At 50.9% G+C, this 23,043-nt stretch overlaps 1 protein-coding gene across 1 annotated transcript in view; it reads right to left on the reverse strand.

The window, feature by feature from the left end:
- Positions 1–23,043, reverse strand: part of CD6 (CD6 molecule) — a 112,766-nt gene that overhangs the window by 26,775 nt on the left and 62,948 nt on the right. The window contains exons 7-9 of the mRNA XM_073611936.1: positions 17,868–17,954; positions 17,586–17,660; positions 7,993–8,094 (exon numbers count right to left, since the gene is read on the reverse strand). Coding sequence (XP_073468037.1) covers positions 7,993–8,094; positions 17,586–17,660; positions 17,868–17,954 — 264 coding nt within the window. The remainder of the gene's footprint in view (positions 1–7,992; positions 8,095–17,585; positions 17,661–17,867; positions 17,955–23,043) is intronic.

Genomic DNA, 23,043 nt, shown 5'->3' on the forward strand with positions numbered 1-23,043 from the left:
TTTTCACCAAGTTTCATAATCACATTTTGTATAAGTTTTTAATGCGCGCTTTTCTTTATTCTCCTTTTTTTGTATTGGTGTACCCCACCTATAGCCGCAGCTTCACTTTAACGATTCTAAGCGCAGTTTTTTTCTTTTCGAATAAATATTTGCTTTTTCTAACACTGAACCGCCTCCCGCCAATCAGGTGCTCGGGTCTGTTACCGTCACCTGATTGGCTGAAATGACAGGCGCTGTGATTGGATGCCTAGGCATCCAATCACAGCAGAAGACGGGAAGAGAGGGCGGGAGAAGACATTGAGGAGCATGGAGGACACCGCTCACCGCCGTCACCTGCTGCAGGCGCGCGGGGGGGGGGGCACACTGGCAGCATTTGATGGCCACAGTGGGAACGTTTGATATGACCACAGTGGGAACGTTTGATATGACCACAGTGGGAACGTTTGATATGACCACAGTGGGAACGTTTGATATGGCCACAGTGGGAACGTTTGATATGACCACAGTGGGAACGTTTGATATGACCACAGTGGGAACGTTTGATATGACCACAGTGGGAACGTTTGATATGACCACAGTGGGAATGTTTGATATGACCACAGTGGGAACGTTTGATGACCACAGTGGGAACGTTTGATATGACCACAGTGGGAACGTTTGATGACCACAGTGGGAACGTTTGATATGACCACAGTGGGAACGTTTGATATGGACACAGTGGGAACGTTTGATATGACCACAGTGGGAACGTTTGATATGACCACAGTGGGAACGTTTGATATGGCCACAGTGGGAACGTTTGATATGACCACAGTGGGAACGTTTGATATGACCACAGTGGGAACGTTTGATATGGCCACAGTGGGAACGTTTGATATGACCACAGTGGGAACGTTTGATATGACCACAGTGGGAACGTTTGATATGACCACAGTGGGAACGTTTGATATGGCCACAGTGGGAACGTTTGATATGACCACAGTGGGAACGTTTGATATGACCACAGTGGGAACGTTTGATATGACCACAGTGGGAACGTTTGATATGACCACAGTGGGAATGTTTGATATGACCACAGTGGGAACGTTTGATGACCACAGTGGGAACGTTTGATATGACCACAGTGGGAACGTTTGATGACCACAGTGGGAACGTTTGATATGACCACAGTGGGAACGTTTGATATGGACACAGTGGGAACGTTTGATATGACCACAGTGGGAACGTTTGATATGACCACAGTGGGAACGTTTGATATGGCCACAGTGGGAACGTTTGATATGACCACAGTGGGAACGTTTGATATGACCACAGTGGGAACGTTTGATATGGCCACAGTGGGAACGTTTGATATGACCACAGTGGGAACGTTTGATATGACCACAGTGGGAACGTTTGATATGACCACAGTGGGAACGTTTGATATGACCACAGTGGGAATGTTTGATATGACCACAGTGGGAACGTTTGATATGACCACAGTGGGAACGTTTGATATGACCACAGTGGGAACGTTTGATATGACCACAGTGGGAACGTTTGATATGGCCACAGTGGGAACGTTTGATATGACCACAGTGGGAACGTTTGATATGACCACAGTGGGAACGTTTGATATGGCCACAGTGGGAACGTTTGATATGACCACAGTGGGAACTTTTGATATGGCCACAGTGGGAACGTTTGATATGACCACAGTGGGAACGTTTGATATGGCCACAGTGGGAACGTTTGATATGGCCACAGTGGGAACATTTGATATGGACACAGTGGAAACGTTTGATATGGCCACAGTGGGAACGTTTGATATGGCCACAGTGGGAACGTTTGATATGACCACAGTGGGAACGTTTGATATGACCACAGTGGGAACGTTTGATGACCACAGTGGGAACGTTTGATATGACCACAGTGGGAACGTTTGATATGACCACAGTGGGAACGTTTGATATGACCACAGTGGGAACGTTTGATATGACCACAGTGGGAACGTTTGATATGACCACAGTGGGAACGTTTCATATGGCCACAGTGGGAACGTTTGATATGACCACAGTGGGAACGTTTGATATGGACACAGTGGGAACGTTTGATATGAACACAGTGGGAACGTTTGATATGACCACAGTGGGAACGTTTAATATGACCACAGTGGGAACGTTTGATATGACCACAGTGGGAACGTTTGATATGACCACAGTGGGAACGTTTGATATGACCACAGTGGGAACGTTTGATATGACCACAGTGGGAACGTTTGATATGACCACAGTGGGAACGTTTGATGACCACAGTGGGAACGTTTGATATGACCACAGTGGGAACGTTTGATATGACCACAGTGGGAACGTTTGATATGACCACAGTGGGAACGTTTGATGGCCACAGTGGGAACGTTTGATATGGCCACAGTGGGAACGTTTGATATGGCCACAGTGGGAACGTTTGATATGACCACAGTGGGAACGTTTGATATGACCACAGTGGGAACGTTTGATATGACCACAGTGGGAACGTTTGATATGACCACAGTGGGAACGTTTGATATGGCCACAGTGGGAACGTTTGATATGACCACAGTGGGAACGTTTGATATGACCACAGTGGGAACGTTTGATATGACCACAGTGGGAACGTTTGATATGGACACAGTGGGAACGTTTGATATGGACACAGTGGGAACGTTTGATGACCACAGTGGGAACGTTTGATATGACCACAGTGGGAACGTTTGATATGACCACAGTGGGAACGTTTGATATGGACACAGTGGGAACGTTTGATGGCCACAGTGGGAACGTTTGATATGACCACAGTGGGAACGTTTGATATGGACACAGTGGGAACGTTTGATGGCCACAGTGGGAACGTTTGATATGACCACAGTGGGAACGTTTGATATGACCACAGTGGGAACGTTTGATATGACCACAGTGAGAACGTTTGATATGACCACAGTGGGAACGTTTGATATGGCCACAGTGGGAACGTTTGATATGGACACAGTGGGAACGTTTGATGGCCACAGTGGGAACGTTTGATATGACCACAGTGGGAACGTTTGATATGGACACAGTGGGAACGTTTGATGGCCACAGTGGGAACGTTTGATATGAACACAGTGGGAACGTTTGATATGACCACAGTGGGAACGTTTGATATGACCACAGTGGGAACGTTTGATATGACCACAGTGGGAACGTTTGATATGACCACAGTGGGAACGTTTGATATGACCACAGTGGGAACGTTTGATATGACCACAGTGGGAACGTTTGATATGGACACAGTGGGAACGTTTGATATGGACACAGTGGGAACGTTTGATGACCACAGTGGGAACGTTTGATATGACCACAGTGGGAACGTTTGATATGACCACAGTGGGAACGTTTGATATGGACACAGTGGGAACGTTTGATGGCCACAGTGGGAACGTTTGATATGACCACAGTGGGAACGTTTGATATGGACACAGTGGGAACGTTTGATGGCCACAGTGGGAACGTTTGATATGACCACAGTGGGAACGTTTGATATGACCACAGTGGGAACGTTTGATATGACCACAGTGAGAACGTTTGATATGACCACAGTGGGAACGTTTGATATGGCCACAGTGGGAACGTTTGATATGACCACAGTGGGAACGTTTGATATGGCCACAGTGGGAACGTTTGATATGATCACAGTGGGAACGTTTGATATGACCACAGTGGGAACGTTTGATATGACCACAGTGGGAACGTTTGATATGACCACAGTGGGAACGTTTGATATGACCACAGTGGGAACGTTTGATATGACCACAGTGGGAACGTTTGATATGACCACAGTGGGAACGTTTGATATGGACACAGTGGGAACGTTTGATATGACCACAGTGGGAACGTTTGATATGACCACAGTGGGAACGTTTAATATGACCACAGTGGGAACGTTTGATATGGCCACAGTGGGAACGTTTGATATGACCACAGTGGGAACGTTTGATATGACCACAGTGGGAACGTTTGATATGACCACAGTGGGAACGTTTGATATGACCACAGTGGGAACGTTTAATATGACCACAGTGGGAACGTTTGATATGGCCACAGTGGGAACGTTTGATATGACCACAGTGGGAACGTTTGATGGCCACAGTGGGAATGTTTGATATGACCACAGTGGGAATGTTTGATATGGCCACAGTGGGAACGTTTGATATGGCCACAGTGGGAACGTTTGATATGACCACAGTGGGAACGTTTGATATGACCACAGTGGGAACGTTTGATATGGACACAGTGGGAACGTTTGATATGACCACAGTGGGAACGTTTGATATGACCACAGTGGGAACGTTTGATATGACCACAGTGGGAACGTTTGATATGACCACAGTGGGAACGTTTGATATGGCCACAGTGGGAACGTTTGATATGGCCACAGTGGGAACGTTTGATATGGCCACAGTGGGAACGTTTGATATGGCCACAGTGGGAACGTTTGATATGATCACAGTGGGAACGTTTGATATGATCACAGTGGGAACGTTTGATATGACCACAGTGGGAACGTTTGATATGACCACAGTGGGAACGTTTGATATGGACACAGTGGGAACATTTGATATGACCACAGTGGGAACGTTTGATATGGACACAGTGGGAACGTTTGATATGACCACAGTGGGAACGTTTGATATGATCACAGTGGGAACGTTTGATATGAACACAGTGGGAACGTTTGATATGGCCACAGTGGGAACGTTTGATATGACCACAGTGGGAACGTTTGATATGACCACAGTGGGAACGTTTGATATGACCACAGTGGGAACGTTTGATATGGCCACAGTGGGAACGTTTGATATGATCACAGTGGGAACGTTTGATATGACCACAGTGGGAACGTTTGATATGACCACAGTGGGAACGTTTGATATGGCCACAGTGGGAACGTTTGATATGACCACAGTGGGAACGTTTGATATGACCACAGTGGGAACGTTTGATATGACCACAGTGGGAACGTTTGATATGGCCACAGTGGGAACGTTTGATATGGCCACAGTGGGAACGTTTGATGGCCACAGTGGGAACGTTTGATATGGACACAGTGGGAACGTTTGATATGACCACAGTGGGAACGTTTGATATGGCCACAGTGGGAACGTTTGATGGCCACAGTGGGAACGTTTGATATGGACACAGTGGGAACGTTTGATATGGACACAGTGGGAACGTTTGATATGGACACAGTGGGAACGTTTGATATGACCACAGTGGGAACGTTTGATATGACCACAGTGGGAACGTTTGATATGGCCACAGTGGGAACGTTTGATATGGCCACAGTGGGAACGTTTGATATGGCCACAGTGGGAACGTTTGATATGGCCACAGTGGGAACGTTTGATGGCCACAGTGGGAACGTTTGATATGACCACAGTGGGAACGTTTGATATGACCACAGTGGGAACGTTTGATATGACCACAGTGGGAACGTTTGATATGACCACAGTGGGAACGTTTGATATGGCCACAGTGGGAACGTTTGATATGACCACAGTGGGAACGTTTGATATGACCACAGTGGGAACGTTTGATATGGCCACAGTGGGAACGTTTGATGGCCACAGTGGGAGCATTTGATATGGCACAAAGGCACATGGCACATTTGATGGGCACAGTGGCAGCAACTTATGGCACAGCGGCGGCAATTGATGGGCACAGTGGCTGCGTTTGATGGCACAGTGTGCACAGTGGCTGCGTTTGATGGCACAGTGTGCACAGTGGCTGCGTTTGATGGCACAGTGTGCACAGTGGCTGCGTTTGATGGCACAGTGTGCACAGTGGCTGCGTTTGATGGCACAGTGTGCACAGTGGCTGCGTTTGATGGCACAGTGTGCACAGTGGCTGCGTTTGATGGCACAGTGTGCACAGTGGCTGCGTTTGATGGCACAGTGTGCACAGTGGCTGCGTTTGATGGCACAGTGTGCACAGTGGCTGCGTTTGATGGCACAGTGTGCACAGTGGCTGCGTTTGATGGCACAGTGTGCACAGTGGCTGCGTTTGATGGCACAGTGAGCACAGTGGCTGCGTTTGATGGCACAGTGAGCACAGTGGCTGCGTTTGATGGCACAGTGTGCACAGTGGCTGCGTTTGATGGCACAGTGTGCACAGTGGCTGCGTTTGATGGCACAGTGTGCACAGTGGCTGCGTTTGATGGCACAGTGAGCACAGTGGCTGCGTTTGATGGCACAGTGAGCACAGTTGCTGCGTTTGATGGCACAGTGAGCACAGTGGCTGCGTTTGATGGCACAGTGTGCACAGTGGCTGCGTCTGATGGCACAGTGAGCACAGTGGCTGCGTTTGATGGCACAGTGAGCACAGTGGCTGCGTTTGATGGCACAGTGATACCGTTTGATGGCACAGTGAGCACAGTGGCTGCATTTGATGGCACAGTGAGCACAGTGGCTGCGTTTGATGGCACAGTGAGGCTGCAATTGATGGGGTTTTTTTTCAGAATTTTTCAGTTTATTTGCGCCCTCCAAAAATTTTGAGCACCTCATCCTTGTCCTCTTCTGATGGGTTGGTGCCACTCAAGAGAGATTCCATTTCTGTAATGGCCTGCAGCAATCCGCCATTTTCCTCAACCACCTCCTGAGATGACCCAGGCTGCTGGGGAGGGAGGGGGGCAGATACCGACTCAGACAAGACAGATCCTGAGACAGGGGATAGTACTGGGTCCACCATGTGAAGCCACTTCCTTACCCCCCTTCCATACTGTCGCCGTTGCTCTGGCATCCACCCTCTGGCTGGTACTCACACAGGCACTCTCTTTCAACTGTTAGAATCTCTCCTCATTCTCTTATTTTTCTCTAAACGCACCACTGCTTTCCTTCAGAGAAGCAACCAGCTTCTCCTGCTTCTTCAATGCCTCCTCCAGAGACTTTAACTTGGAGTCTTCCCTCCTGCTGCTTCCAGACTTACTGTGCAGCGATTTCTTTTTCCTGAAATCTGCTTTCAGGACAGCAAGTTTCTGTTCCTCCTTGGTAATTTGGCGAAGTCTGTTCACCACTTTATCCTGGAGTGCTGATAAGGACTTCCCTTGCATGGGGACAGGCCCAGGATCCAAAGCAGCATGAGCACATGGTGTAGTCCTCAGTGCCTCTGGGGAGCCTCCACCTTCGTCTTCGTCTTCCCCAACATGGTTCATGCTTGCCTGGGAAAAGCCTGCAGGACAGGCCCCGGGATTGCTGCTTCTCTCAGCTTAGATCCCAGCAGAGTGAGCCAACAGCACCCTGCAGAACAGCACCACCTGGTGGAGAAGCTCCTCTGGTATAGAGACTGATGTGACTGGCTCTGTACAGCACTGCAGGATATATCTCAGAGCTATATAAATGTATAATAATAATAATAGTGTGTGACTGTGGGGGGGGGACATATGATCACCATGTATAAATATATAAGGAGTCCATACAGTGAACTTGGTGTTGAGTTATTCACTTTAAGGTCATCACCGAGGACAAGGGGGCACTCTTTACGTCTAGAGGAAAAGAGATTTCATCTCCAAATATGGGAAGGTTTCTTCACAGTAAGAGCTGTGAAAATGTGGAATAGACTCCCTCCAGAGGTGGTTCTGGCCAGCTCAGTAGATTGCTTTAAGAAAGGCCTGGATTCTTTCCTAAATCTACATAATATAACTGGGTACTGACATTTGTAGGGAAAGGTGATCCAGGGAAAATCCGATTTCCTCTCGGGGGATCAGGAAGGAATTTTTTCTCCTGCTGTAGTAAATTGGAGAGAGGATTGGATATAAGGGATTGTATGATTTTTTGTTTTTTTTTATTGGTTGAACTAGATGGACATGTGTGTTTTTCAACCTAACTATGTAACTATTAGCACCATGTCCAAAGACTTCCGATAAATCTGTAATAATTACCTATTGGTGGTTCTGGCAAATCTTCATTATCAAAACCGACAGAAAATGATATAAACTCACCCTGAAAGGTGGCGAGTGGTTTGGGTGGGGTGCTGCTGAACCCGTAATCTTCCTCGTCGTCCATGGCTGCTGTGGGGGGCACACGTGGGATGGTGGCTGGAACTAGAATACAAGAGATCAGAAATCCCCAATGAAGGACAATGTGTGATGCAGATTGTTATCTTCTGGTCTATAGGTTGGAGTAACACATGTGGACGGTCATCTCCCAGGTAGGATGATTAGCTGAGGGGATCTATGGGATAAGGATGGCACCAGGTGTCTTATTCCTGAATTCACCTTCAGATGAGACCATTGGTCAGATTGTCCCCATTACCATCTCCGGTCTATGGTCAGTCTTATACGAAAATCTCATCAAACAACACAAGGAAACATGAAATATGTAATACTGTCCTTGACCATCGCTTACTGACCAAGGGAGGAGAGACCAAGGCTGCCAGTGTGCCAACCTCCAGAAGGTGGCACACCTTCCCTGTCCTCTGCCAGGACTTCCATTCTAGGTGTACAGACCCAGAGCTGGCACACCTTCCCCATCCTCTGCCAGGACTTCCATTCTAGGTGTACAGACCCAGAGCTGGCACACCTTCCCCGTCCTCTGCCAGGACTTCCATTCTAGGTGTACAGACCCAGAGCTGGCACACCTTCCCTGTCCTCTGCCAGGACTTCCATTCTAGGTGTAGAGACCCAGAGCTGGCACACCTTCCCTGTCCTCTGCCAGGACTTCTATTCTAGATGTAGAGACCCAGAGCTGGCACACCTTCCCTGTCCTCTGCCAGGACTTCCATTCTAGATGTAGAGACCCAGAGCTGGCACACCTTCCCTGTCCTCTGCCAGGACTTCCATTCTAGGTGTACAGACCCAGAGCTGGCACACCTTCCCTGTCCTCTGCCAGGACTTCCATTCTAGATGTAGAGACCCAGAGCTGGCACACCTTCCCTGTCCTCTGCCAGGACTTCCATTCTAGGTGTAGAGACCCAGAGCTGGCACACCTTCCCTGTCCTCTGCCAGGACTTCCATTCTAGGTGTACAGACCCAGAGCTGGCACACCTTCCCTGTCCTCTGCCAGGACTTCCATTCTAGGTGTACAGACCCAGAGCTGGCACACCTTCCCTGTCCTCTGCCAGGACTTCTATTCTAGGTGTACAGACCAGAGCTGGCACACCTTCCCTGTCCTCTGCCAGGATTTCCATTCTAGGTGTACAGACCAGAGCTGGCACACCTTCCCTGTCCTCTGCCAGGACTTCCATTCTAGGTGTAGAGACCCAGAGCTGGCACACCTTCCCTGTCCTCTGCCAGGACTTCTATTCTAGGTGTAGAGACCCAGAGCTGGCACACTTTCCCTGTCCTCTGCCAGGACTTCCATTCTAGGTGTAGAGACCCAGAGCTGGCACACCTTCCCTGTCCTCTGCCACGACTTCCATTCTAGGTGTAGAGACCCAGAGCTGGCACACCTTCCCTGTCCTCTGCCACGACTTCCATTCTAGATGTAGAGACCCAGAGCTGGAACACCTTCCCTGTCCTCTGCCAGGACTTCCATTCTAGGTGTACAGACCAGAGCTGGCACACCTTCCCTGTCCTCTGCCAGGACTTCTATTCTAGGTGTAGAGACCCAGAGCTGGCACACCTTCCCCGTCCTCTGCCACGACTTCCATTCTAGATGTAGAGACCCAGAGCTGGCACACCTTCCCTGTCCTCTGCCAGGACTTCTATTCTAGGTGTACAGACCCAGAGCTGGCACACCTTCCCTGTCCTCTGCCAGGACTTCTATTCTAGGTGTACAGACCCAGAGCTGGCACACCTTCCCTGTCCTCTGCCACGACTTCCATTCTAGGTGTAGAGACCCAGAGCTGGCACACCTTCCCTGTCCTCTGCCAGGACTTCCATTCTAGGTGTAGAGACCCAGAGCTGGCACACCTTCCCTGTCCTCTGCCAGGACTTCTATTCTAGGTGTAGAGACCAGAGCTGGCACACCTTCCCTGTCCTCTGCCAGGACTTCTATTCTAGGTGTAGAGACCCAGAGCTGGCACACCTTCCCCGTCCTCTGCCAGGACTTCCATTCTAGGTGTACAGACCCAGAGCTGGCACACCTTCCCCGTCCTCTGCCAGAACTTCCATTCTAGGTGTAGAGACCCAGAGCTGGCACACCTTCCCCGTCCTCTGCCAGGACTTCCATTCTAGGTGTACAGACCCAGAGCTGGCACACCTTCCCTGTCCTCTGCCAGGACTTCCATTCTAGGTGTAGAGACCCAGAGCTGGCACACCTTCCCTGTCCTCTGCCAGGACTTCCATTCTAGGTGTAGAGACCCAGAGCTGGCACACCTTCCCTGTCCTCTGCCAGGACTTCCATTCTAGGTGTAGAGACCCAGAGCTGGCACACCTTCCCCGTCCTCTGCCAGGACTTCCATTCTAGGTGTAGAGACCCAGAGCTGGCACACCTTCCCTGTCCTCTGCCAGGACTTCCATTCTAGGTGTACAGACCAGAGCTGGCACACTTTCCCTGTCCTCTGCCAGGACTTCCATTCTAGGTGTAGAGACCCAGAGCTGGCACACCTTCCCTGTCCTCTGCCACGACTTCCATTCTAGGAGTAGAGACCCAGAGCTGGCACACCTTCCCTGTCCTCTGCCAGGACTTCCATTCTAGATGTAGAGACCCAGAGCTGGCACACCTTCCCTGTCCTCTGCCAGAACTTCCATTCTAGGTGTAGAGACCCAGAGCTGGCACACCTTCCCTGTCCTCTGCCAGGACTTCCATTCTAGGTGTACAGACCAGAGCTGACACACCTTCCCTGTCCTCTGCCAGGACTTCTATTCTAGGTGTAGAGACCCAGAGCTGGCACACCTTCCCTGTCCTCTGCCACGACTTCCATTCTAGGTGTACAGACCAGAGATGGCACACCTTCCCTGTCCTCTGCCAGGACTTCTATTCTAGGTGTAGAGACCCAGAGCTGGCACACCTTCCCTGTCCTCTGCCAGGACTTCTATTCTAGGTGTAGAGACCCAGAGCTGGCACACCTTCCCTGTCCTCTGCCAGGACTTCCATTCTAGGTGTACAGACCCAGAGCTGGCACACCTTCCCTGTCCTCTGCCAGGACTTCCATTCTAGGTGTAGAGACCCAGAGCTGGCACACCTTCCCTGTCCTCTGGCAGGACTTCCATTCTAGGTGTAGAGACCCAGAGCTGGCACACCTTCCCTGTCCTCTGCCAGGACTTCTATTCTAGGTGTAGAGACCCAGAGCTGGCACACCTTCCCTGTCCTCTGCCAGAACTTCCATTCTAGGTGTAGAGACCCAGAGCTGGCACACCTTCCCTGTCTTCTGCCAGGACTTCCATTCTAGGTGTAGAGACCCAGAGCTGGCACACCTTCCCTGTCCTCTGCCAGGACATCTATTCTAGGTGTACAGACCAGAGCTGGCACACCTTCCCTGTCTTCTGCCAGGACTTCTATTCTAGGTGTAGAGACCCAGAGCTGGCACACCTTCCCTGTCCTCTGCCAGGACTTCCATTCTAGGTGTACAGACCAGAGATGGCACACCTTCCCTGTCCTCTGCCAGGACTTCTATTCTAGGTGTAGAGACCCAGAGCTGGCACACCTTCCCTGTCCTCTGCCAGGACTTCCATTCTAGGTGTAGAGACCCAGAGCTGGCACACCTTCCCTGTCCTCTGCCAGGACTTCCATTCTAGGTGTACAGACCAGAGCTGGCACACCTTCCCTGTCCTCTGCCAGGACTTCTATTCTAGGTGTACAGACCCAGAGCTGGCACACCTTCCCTGTCCTCTGCCAGGATTTCCATTCTAGGTGTACAGACCAGAGCTGGCACACCTTCCCTGTCCTCTGCCAGGACTTCTATTCTAGGTGTACAGACCCAGAGCTGGCACACCTTCCCTGTCCTCTGCCAGGACTTCTATTCTAGATGTACAGACCAGAGATGGCACACCTTCCCTGTCCTCTGCCAGGACTTCTATTCTAGGTGTAGAGACCCAGAGCTGGCACACCTTCCCTGTCCTCTGCCAGGACTTCTATTCTAGATGTAGAGACCCAGAGCTGGCACACCTTCCCTGTCCTCTGCCACGACTTCCATTCTAGGTGTACAGACCAGAGCTGGCACACCTTCCCTGTCCTCTGCCAGGACTTCCATTCTAGGTGTACAGACCAGAGATGGCACACCTTCCCCGTCCTCTGCCAGGACTTCCATTCTAGGTGTACAGACCAGAGCTGGCACACCTTCCCTGTCCTCTGCCAGGACTTCCATTCTAGGTGTACAGACCCAGAGCTGGCACACCTTCCCCGTCCTCTGCCAGGACTTCCATTCTAGGTGTACAGACCAGAGATGGCACACCTTCCCCGTCCTCTGCCAGGACTTCCATTCTAGGTGTACAGACCAGAGCTGGCACACCTTCCCTGTCCTCTGCCAGGACTTCCATTCTAGGTGTACAGACCCAGAGCTGGCACACCTTCCCTGTCCTCTGCCAGGACTTCCATTCTAGGTGTACAGACCAGAGCTGGCACACCTTCCCTGTCCTCTGCCAGGACTTCCATTCTAGGTGTACAGACCCAGAGCTGGCACACCTTCCCTGTCCTCTGCCAGAACTTCCATTCTAGGTGTAGAGACCCAGAGCTGGCACACCTTCCCTGTCCTCTGCCACGACTTCCATTCTAGGTGTAGAGACCCAGAGCTGGCACACCTTCCCTGTCCTCTGCCACGACTTCCATTCTAGGTGTAGAGACCCAGAGCTGGCACACCTTCCCTGTCCTCTGCCAGGACTTCCATTCTAGGTGTACAGACCAGAGCTGGCACACCTTCCCTGTCCTCTGCCAGGACTTCCATTCTAGGTGTACAGACCAGAGCTGGCACACCTTCCCTGTCCTCTGCCAGGACTTCCATTCTAGGTGTACAGACCCAGAGCTGGCACACCTTCCCTGTCCTCTGCCAGAACTTCCATTCTAGGTGTAGAGACCCAGAGCTGGCACACCTTCCCTGTCCTCTGCCAGGACTTCCATTCTAGGTGTACAGACCAGAGATGGCACACCTTCCCCGTCCTCTGCCAGGACTTCCATTCTAGGTGTACAGACCAGAGCTGGCACACCTTCCCTGTCCTCTGCCAGGACTTCCATTCTAGGTGTACAGACCAGAGCTGGCACACCTTCCCTGTCCCCTGCCAGGACTTCCATTCTAGGTGTAGAGACCCAGAGCTGGCACACCTTCCCTGTCCTCTGCCAGAACTTCCATTCTAGGTGTAGAGACCCAGAGCTGGCACACCTTCCCTGTCCTCTGCCAGGATTTCCATTCTAGGTGTACAGACCAGAGCTGGCACACCTTCCCTGTCCTCTGCCAGGATTTCCATTCTAGGTGTACAGACCCAGAGCTGGCACACCTTCCCTGTCCTCTGCCAGGACTTCCATTCTAGGTGTACAGACCAGAGCTGGCACACTTTCCCTGTCCTCTGCCAGGACTTCCATTCTAGGTGTAGAGACCCAGAGCTGGCACACCTTCCCTGTCCTCTGCCACGACTTCCATTCTAGGTGTAGAGACCCAGAGCTGGCACACCTTCCCTGTCCTCTGCCAGGACTTCCATTCTAGGTGTAGAGACCCAGAGCTGGCACACCTTCCCTGTCCTCTGCCACGACTTCCATTCTAGGTGTAGAGACCCAGAGCTGGCACACCTTCCCTGTCCTCTGCCAGGACTTCCATTCTAGGTGTACAGACCCAGAGCTGGCACACCTTCCCTGTCCTCTGCCAGGACTTCCATTCTAGATGTAGAGACCCAGAGCTGGCACACCTTCCCTGTCCTCTGCCACGACTTCCATTCTAGGTGTACAGACCAGAGATGGCACACCTTCCCTGTCCTCTGCCAGGACTTCTATTCTAGGTGTAGAGACCCAGAGCTGGCACACCTTCCCTGTCCTCTGCCAGGACTTCTATTCTAGGTGTAGAGACCCAGAGCTGGCACACCTTCCCTGTCCTCTGCCAGGACTTCCATTCTAGGTGTACAGACCCAGAGCTGGCACACCTTCCCTGTCCTCTGCCAGGACTTCCATTCTAGGTGTAGAGACCCAGAGCTGGCACACCTTCCCTGTCCTCTGGCAGGACTTCCATTCTAGGTGTAGAGACCCAGAGCTGGCACACCTTCCCTGTCCTCTGCCAGGACTTCTATTCTAGGTGTAGAGACCCAGAGCTGGCACACCTTCCCTGTCCTCTGCCAGAACTTCCATTCTAGGTGTAGAGACCCAGAGCTGGCACACCTTCCCTGTCTTCTGCCAGGACTTCCATTCTAGGTGTAGAGACCCAGAGCTGGCACACCTTCCCTGTCCTCTGCCAGGACTTCCATTCTAGGTGTAGAGACCCAGAGCTGGCACACCTTCCCTGTCCTCTGCCAGGACTTCCATTCTAGGTGTACAGACCCAGAGCTGACACACCTTCCCTGTCCTCTGCCAGGACTTCCATTCTAGGTGTACAGACCAGAGCTGGCACACCTTCCCTGTCCTCTGCCACGACTTCCATTCTAGGTGTAGAGACCAGAGCTGGCACACCTTCCCTGTCCTCTGCCAGAACTTCCATTCTAGGTGTACAGACCCAGAGCTGGCACACCTTCCCTGTCCTCTGCCAGAACTTCCATTCTAGGTGTAGAGACCCAGAGCTGGCACACCTTCCCTGTCCTCTGCCAGGACTTCCATTCTAGGTGTACAGACCAGAGCTGGCACACCTTCCCCGTCCTCTGCCAGGACTTCCATTCTAGGTGTAGAGACCCAGAGCTGGCACACCTTCCCTGTCCTCTGCCAGGACTTCCATTCTAGGTGTAGAGACCCAGAGCTGGCACACCTTCCCTGTCCTCTGCCAGGACTTCCATTCTAGGTGTACAGACCAGAGCTGGCACACCTTCCCCGTCCTCTGCCAGAACTTCCATTCTAGGTGTACAGACCCAGAGCTGGCACACCTTCCCTGTCCTCTGCCAGAACTTCCATTCTAGGTGTACAGACCAGAGCTGGCACACCTTCCCTGTCCTCTGCCAGGACTTCCATTCTAGGTGTACAGACCCAGAGCTGGCACACCTTCCCTGTCCTCTGCCAGGACTTCCATTCTAGGTGTACAGACCAGAGATGGCACACCTTCCCTGTCCTCTGCCAGGACTTCTATTCTAGGTGTAGAGACCCAGAGCTGGCACACCTTCCCTGTCCTCTGCCAGGACTTCCATTCTAGGTGTACAGACCAGAGCTGGCACACCTTCCCTGTCCTCTGCCAGGACTTCTATTCTAGGTGTACAGACCCAGAGCTGGCACACCTTCCCTGTCCTCTGCCAGGATTTCCATTCTAGGTGTACAGACCAGAGCTGGCACACCTTCCCTGTCCTCTGCCAGGACTTCTATTGTAGGTGTACAGACCCAGAGCTGGCACACCTTCCCTGTCCTCTGCCAGGACTTCTATTCTAGGTGTAGAGACCCAGAGCTGGCACACCTTCCCTGTCCTCTGCCAGGATTTCCATTCTAGGTGTACAGACCAGAGATGGCACACCTTCCCTGTCCTCTGCCAGGACTTCTATTCTAGGTGTAGAGACCCAGAGCTGGCACACCTTCCCTGTCCTCTGCCAGGACTTCTATTCTAGATGTAGAGACCCAGAGCTGGCACACCTTCCCTGTCCTCTGCCACGACTTCCATTCTAGGTGTACAGACCAGAGCTGGCACACCTTCCCTGTCCTCTGCCAGGACTTCCATTCTAGGTGTACAGACCAGAGATGGCACACCTTCCCCGTCCTCTGCCAGGACTTCCATTCTAGGTGTACAGACCAGAGCTGGCACACCTTCCCTGTCCTCTGCCAGGACTTCCATTCTAGGTGTACAGACCCAGAGCTGGCACACCTTCCCCGTCCTCTGCCAGGACTTCCATTCTAGGTGTACAGACCAGAGATGGCACACCTTCCCTGTCCTCTGCCACGACTTCCATTCTAGGTGTAGAGACCCAGAGCTGGCACACCTTCCCCGTCCTCTGCCAGGACTTCCATTCTAGGTGTAGAGACCCAGAGCTGGCACACCTTCCCTGTCCTCTGCCAGGACTTCCATTCTAGGTGTACAGACCAGAGCTGGCACACCTTCCCTGTCCTCTGCCAGGACTTCCATTCTAGGTGTACAGACCAGAGCTGGCACACCTTCCCTGTCCTCTGCCAGGACTTCCATTCTAGGTGTACAGACCCAGAGCTGGCACACCTTCCCCGTCCTCTGCCAGGACTTCCATTCTAGGTGTACAGACCCAGAGCTGGCACACCTTCCCCGTCCTCTGCCAGGACTTCCATTCTAGGTGTACAGACCCAGAGCTGGCACACCTTCCCTGTCCTCTGCCAGGACTTCTATTCTAGGTGTAGAGACCCAGAGCTGGCACACCTTCCCTGTCCTCTGCCAGGACTTCCATTCTAGGTGTACAGACCCAGAGCTGGCACACCTTCCCTGTCCTCTGCCAGGACTTCCATTCTAGGTGTAGAGACCCAGAGCTGGCACACCTTCCCTGTCCTCTGCCAGGACTTCCATTCTAGGTGTACAGACCAGAGCTGGCACACCTTCCCTGTCCTCTGCCAGGACTTCTATTCTAGGTGTAGAGACCAGAGCTGGCACACCTTCCCTGTCCTCTGCCAGGACTTCCATTCTAGGTGTACAGACCAGAGCTGGCACACCTTCCCTGTCCTCTGCCAGGACTTCCATTCTAGGTGTACAGACCCAGAGCTGGCACACCTTCCCTGTCCTCTGCCAGAACTTCCATTCTAGGTGTAGAGACCCAGAGCTGGCACACCTTCCCTGTCCTCTGCCACGACTTCCATTCTAGGTGTAGAGACCCAGAGCTGGCACACCTTCCCTGTCCTCTGCCACGACTTCCATTCTAGGTGTACAGACCCAGAGCTGGCACACCTTCCCTGTCCTCTGCCAGGACTTCCATTCTAGGTGTACAGACCAGAGCTGGCACACCTTCCCTGTCCTCTGCCAGGACTTCCATTCTAGGTGTACAGACCAGAGCTGGCACACCTTCCCTGTCCTCTGCCAGGACTTCCATTCTAGGTGTAGAGACCCAGAGCTGGCACACCTTCCCTGTCCTCTGCCAGGACTTCCATTCTAGGTGTACAGACCAGAGATGGCACACCTTCCCCGTCCTCTGCCAGGACTTCCATTCTAGGTGTACAGACCAGAGCTGGCACACCTTCCCTGTCCTCTGCCAGGACTTCCATTCTAGGTGTACAGACCAGAGCTGGCACACCTTCCCTGTCCCCTGCCAGGACTTCCATTCTAGGTGTAGAGACCCAGAGCTGGCACACCTTCCCTGTCCTCTGCCAGAACTTCCATTCTAGGTGTAGAGACCCAGAGCTGGCACACCTTCCCTGTCCTCTGCCAGAACTTCCATTCTAGGTGTAGAGACCCAGAGCTGGCACACTATCAGGAAACAAATAATACAGCAATGGTGGGCAGGTCATGAAGTCAGAGACAGAAATTGGAGAAGGACAATTTTGTCTTTATGTGTCTGTTGTGCCATCCATATCACACATGCAGCCCAGTGTCTCCTATTGCTACATCTGTACTCTATATACTGGTGATAATACGAGACAACACTCTACTACTTACCTGGCTCCATGTTCCTTGTACGTGGGCTTGGCGGGACATGACCTGTATAAAGTATTGGGATCTGTAGGGAAACATCTAGAAAACACATTAAGTACTAATTATTTAGAAGAAAGCTGTGGAAGTGGAATGCAGATCAGAAATATATGAATTGATAAAATGAACAACCTCCCATCAACGTGAGGATTAGCTCAGCCCTATAAGGCTCTTACAAAAAATGTTATGAAGTATAAATAGCAGATTACGAATACTGAAAAGAGAAGGTGTGATAACATGTTTGCTGACCTGGGGGCTGGGTTGGTCTCAGCGTAGAGGCTCTGAAGTCCCTGTATTCGTTGTGTCTGATCAGCGATGGATTCTGCTGTGTGGATTCTGATAGAAAATAACAAAAATCAGAATAAAGTCACACACTAATTACAAACCCTACACTTCAATCTAACCCAAGTCTTGACCCTAGCCCTGACCCGATGATCAGCCTAACCCCAACCCTTCTCAGCCCAAACCTAACCTTTGTCCTCAGCCAAACCCTACACCCAGTTCTCAGACAAACCCTACTCCTGGTCCTCAGCCAAACCCTACACCTGGTCCTCAGCCAAACCCTACATCAGGTCCTCAGCCAAATCCTACACCTGGTCCTCAGCCAAACCCTAACCTTGGTCCTCAGCTAAACCCTAACCTTGGTCCTCAGCCAAACCCTAAGCTTGGTCCTCAGCCAAAGCCTACACCTGGTCCTCAGCCAAAGCCTACACCTGGTCCTCAGCCAAACCCTAACCTTGGTCCTCAGCTAAACCCTAACCTTGGTCCTCAGCCAAACCCTAAGCTTGGTCCTCAGCCAAAGCCTACACCTGGTCCTCAGCCAAAGCCTACACCTGGTCCTCAGCCAAAGCCTACACCTGGTCCTCAGCCAAACCCTATACTCGGTCCTCATTTAAATGCTATACCCAGTCCTCAGTCAAACCCTACACCTGGTCCTCAGCATAACCCTAACCTTGGTCCTCAGCATAACCCTAACCTTGGTCCTCAGCATAACCCTAACCTTGGGCCTCAGCATAACCCTAACCTTGGGCCTCAGCATAACCCTAACCTTGGGCCTCAGCATAACCCTAACCTTGGTCCTCAGCATAGCCCTAACCTTGGTCCTCAGCATAGCCCTAACCTTGGTCCTCAGCATAGCCCTAACCTTGGTCCTCAGCCTAACCCTAACCTTGGTCCTCAGCCTAACCCTAAATCTGGTCCTCAGCCTAACCCTAAACCTGGTCCTCAGCATAACCCTAACCTTGGTCCTCAGCATAACCCTAACCTTGGTCCTCAGCATAACCCTAACCTTGGTCCTCAGCATAGCCCTAACCTTGGTCCTCAGCATAGCCCTAACCTTGGTCCTCAGCATAGCCCTAACCTTGGTCCTCAGCCTAACCCTAACCTTTTTTTTTTTTTTTTTTTTTTTTTTTTCTTTTTGCCACATCAGTTAACTTTATCCAGAGACTTCTTTCAGAGTGATATTCATATATGTCTCTAATCCAGTCACATCATTGTGGCCATTCGAAGGTTTTTTTTTTTTTTTTTTTTTTTAAGTGAGGTATTGTATAACCAAATGCATTTCAGAATGTAGCTAATTATAGAGGTGCGGCAGTACAAAGTATGAAACCAACATCCTACCTCTCAAAACCGGAAGCCGCACGCCCACATATTACTATTGTGCGTATTAATGCATTAATACTTCTCTCACTAATGCACCCACCCCCCCTCCCCCCTTTAACCCCCCCACCCCCCTTTAACCCCCCCTTGTTGAGCCCTCAAGTTTCCAAAGCGCATTCAATGGCCAGAGTTAGTTCAATACATTGTTCTCTCTCAGCTCTGACCTCTAAGCTACTACTCGCTCGGCCTAGCCCCATCAATGGGGGAGGCAGGTGTGTTCAACACTAGGGTAACACTGCTAGCGGACAAGGCATTGCCTGAATCCACGGGTTCCACATTCTTACAAACTTGTTATGGTTGCCTAACCTAGTGTAGAATGTTCTTTCACTCCACACTGTGGAGTTGACAGTTCTGATCCAGTCTTCCGGGGTGGGGGGAGTTCTTGACTGCCAAGACTGTGCAATTAGTTTCCTGGCCTGGAACAAACATCTTGCTGCCGCTACCACCGTACTACTGTCTCTCAGTCCGTTAGTCACATGTCCCAGCACGCATGTCTTGGGATCTAACCCTAAATTAATTTTAAGCGTGGTATTTATTTTCTTTAAAATCTCAGGCCAGTACCTAGCTAATTTTGGGCACCTCCAGAACATGTGGATTAAGTCGCCTGTGTTTCTACATCTAGGACACTCGTCGCTACTTCTGCGGCCAAAGATAAAAAGCTTTTTCGGTGTATAGTAGGATCTGTACAGCAGCATCAGGTGAGAAGCTTTTTGTGAGGGAGAGACCGACACCTCTGGTCCAAGTTCCAGAATCCTTTTCCACTGTGTATCCGTGATTTCCCCCACGTCGGCCGCCCACCTGTCCCTACCCCCAAAAGAACCTACCTGTGTGTTTATTTTCTTTATTAGTTGGATATATATCATTGTGATTAACCCCTTAGAGGTCTCTGATTTTATTGTTGCTTGTAATAATGGGATCTTGCACCATATAAGGGGTTGCCTTCCGAACTGTTTGCTCAAGGCATGTCTAATCTGTAGGTAGCTATAAAATACTCGGTTTGGCAACCCGTATTCGTGCCTCAGTTCCTCGAAGGATTTCAGGGTGTCCCCCTCATATAGCTGCGTCAGCCGGCGTATCCCGCTCCTTTCCCACAACTTGTTCCTATCGACTGATAGTAATTCCTGCAGGAACCTATTGTTCCAAATTGGTGAATATTCTGAGATTCCCTTGTACCCCATTACTCGCTTGGCTGTCTGCCAGACCTTAGTAATCATTTTAAGTGTTGGGGTCTCTCGTTGTAGCGAGTCTGCCTCCAGTGCTTCAACTAATGAACTATGAGGGCTTCCCTGCAAAATAATTTGGACACTCTTGCCTCCCCCTCCATCAGTGGCACATCCACCAAGTTGTTGTAGTTGGGCCGCCAAAAAATAGGCAAACGGGTGGGGGATCCCCAATCCCCCTTCCGTGGCAGGACACTGCAGTTTTTGTAGGCCTATCCTGGCCTGCCCTTTTTTCCAAATTAATTCCCTAAAGAGGGACTGAATTCTTTGGAACCACTTCTCCCCAATCCACACTGGGGAATTGTGGAGCAGGTATAACAACTGAGGCAGCCATACCATTTTAATCAAGTTAGCCCGACCCGCTGTGGAGAGAGGGAGTCTACACCAGATGTCACATTTTTTTTTAAATTTCAAAAGAAGAGGGACCAAGTTGTCCTCAATGAACGTGTCGGGGTCCCTAGACAACACAACGCCAAGGTACTTCATTTTCCCCGTGACTCTTAATTGAGGTAGGCTCGTTGGGATAGGACTGGCCAATGGGTCAACCGGCAGGAGCGATGATTTCTCCCAGTTAATGGTCAGACCTGAGAATTTACCAAAGTCCTCCACCAAATGGACTACTTTCTCTAATGAGGAGATCGTGTCCCCAAGGAAGAATAAAACATCGTCCGCAAAAAGCGCTATTCTCTCTTCCTCGCCTTTCCTATGAAAGCCCTGCAGATCGGCTGATGATCTCACCGCTCCCGCCAATGGCTCCATAGCCAAGACAAACAACAAAGGGGACAAGGGGCAGCCCTGCCTGGTTCCTCTTTCAAGGGGGAAGCTTTCCGAGTAGTCATTGTTTACCTTGAGTCTTGCCTTTGGATGGTTATATAGGGTTTTTAACCAGCTGATGAATACGGGGCCGAATCCAAACCTCTCCAGGACCCACCAGAGATATTCCCACTCCAGGCTATCGAAGGCCTTGGCGGTATCCAAGGACAGTATGGCTCTAGACCCCGCATTCTCCGCCGGTACCTGAAGGTTCAAGTAGGCCCGTCTAATATTGGTACTAGTAGACCGACCGGGAATAAACCCCGATTGGTCTGGATGTACAAGTTTTGTAATGCATTTATTTAGTCTGGATGCCAGTACCCTTGCAACAATCTTAGCGTCCGAACACAGTAATGAAATTGGTCTATATGAAGAGACTTCCGATAAATCTTTCCCCTCCTTTGGTATCACCACTATATCGGCCTCCGACATCGACAAAGGTAGCCTTCCGTCCTTGGTTGACTGCTCCAGTACTTTTAGAAGCTCCGGAAGTAGCACCTCCCCATACTTTCTATAGACCTCCAATGGCAAACCGTCCGGGCCTGGAGATTTCTGGCCTGACAGCTCCGCGACGGCCTTTTGCAACTCCTCCAGGGTCAGGGGAGAATCCATCTCGCTCCTGTCCCTTTCCGAGAGCACGGGCAGCTCCACCCCTTCTATAAACCTGTTCATAACGCGCCGGTCCGACCCCCTGCGTGACCTGTACAGATCCCTGTAAAACGCCGAAAAAGTCTCTAGGACCTTGGCGGGGTCGGAAGTAATTTCTCCAGGCAGTGTCTTAATTGAGAAAATGGCCGATGGGGATAGGTTAGATTTGGTTATAAGTGCCAACATCCGGCCCACTTTCTCCCCTTCACCAAAATAATTTTGCTTCTGGAAGAGTCTTTTATTTTCTACTCTTCTATTGATTACTTCTCTATACTCTTGTTGTCTACTGAGCCATAGCGCCTGTTTTTCCGGAGTTGGGTCCGCCACGTATTGTGCTTCAGACTCCATAGCTTCCCTACTGGCCCTCTCTTCCCATTCCCTTGACATTTTCTTAGTTATGACAACCTGCTGGTGTAGCAGTCCCCTAAGAAACGCTTTTAAAGTATCCCACACTACCCCCACAGGGGCTGAGCCTGAGTTAAACATTACAAACTCTTTTAATTTAGAGGTTACTTCTACTGGGCTGTTTATTAAGTCCAACCATAATGGTTTTATTGTCCACCTTTTATGGCTAGATTTAGCAGCTAGGTTCAGAGTCAGGATCAAGGGTGAGTGATCTGAAATGCCCCTCGGCTTATACTCTATGTTCCCTATTAATTGCATAGCATCCCTGTTGCCTATCGCCATGTCTATGCGCGAGAGAGTAGAGTGCGTCCCTGAATAACAGGAGTACTGTCGGATGTTTGGGCTGTGGGATCTCCATAGATCGCACCACCCAACTTCCTCCAGGAGTTGGCCTAAGCGGCCCTCTGATAGCCTTTCCGCCCGGTTCATGGGCGGGAACCGATCCAATTTATTATCCAAAACTGTATTAAAATCCCCTACTAATATGATCGGTACGTCTACTTTGCTCTCCACAAACTCCAGCAGGTCCAGAATGATCTCTGTTTTAAACGGAGGGGGGATGTAAATATTTGCTAACACCAGGGGCTGATTTTCCACAACGCAGCTCAGAAAAATATAGCGACCCAGTGCGTCTATTCTGGCTTCCCTGCAGGAAAACGAGATACCTCTCCCCACCAATA

This window comes from Aquarana catesbeiana, unplaced genomic scaffold (genome assembly GCF_042186555.1).
Source record: "Aquarana catesbeiana isolate 2022-GZ unplaced genomic scaffold, ASM4218655v1 unanchor244, whole genome shotgun sequence".
NCBI lineage: Eukaryota > Metazoa > Chordata > Amphibia > Anura > Ranidae > Aquarana > Aquarana catesbeiana.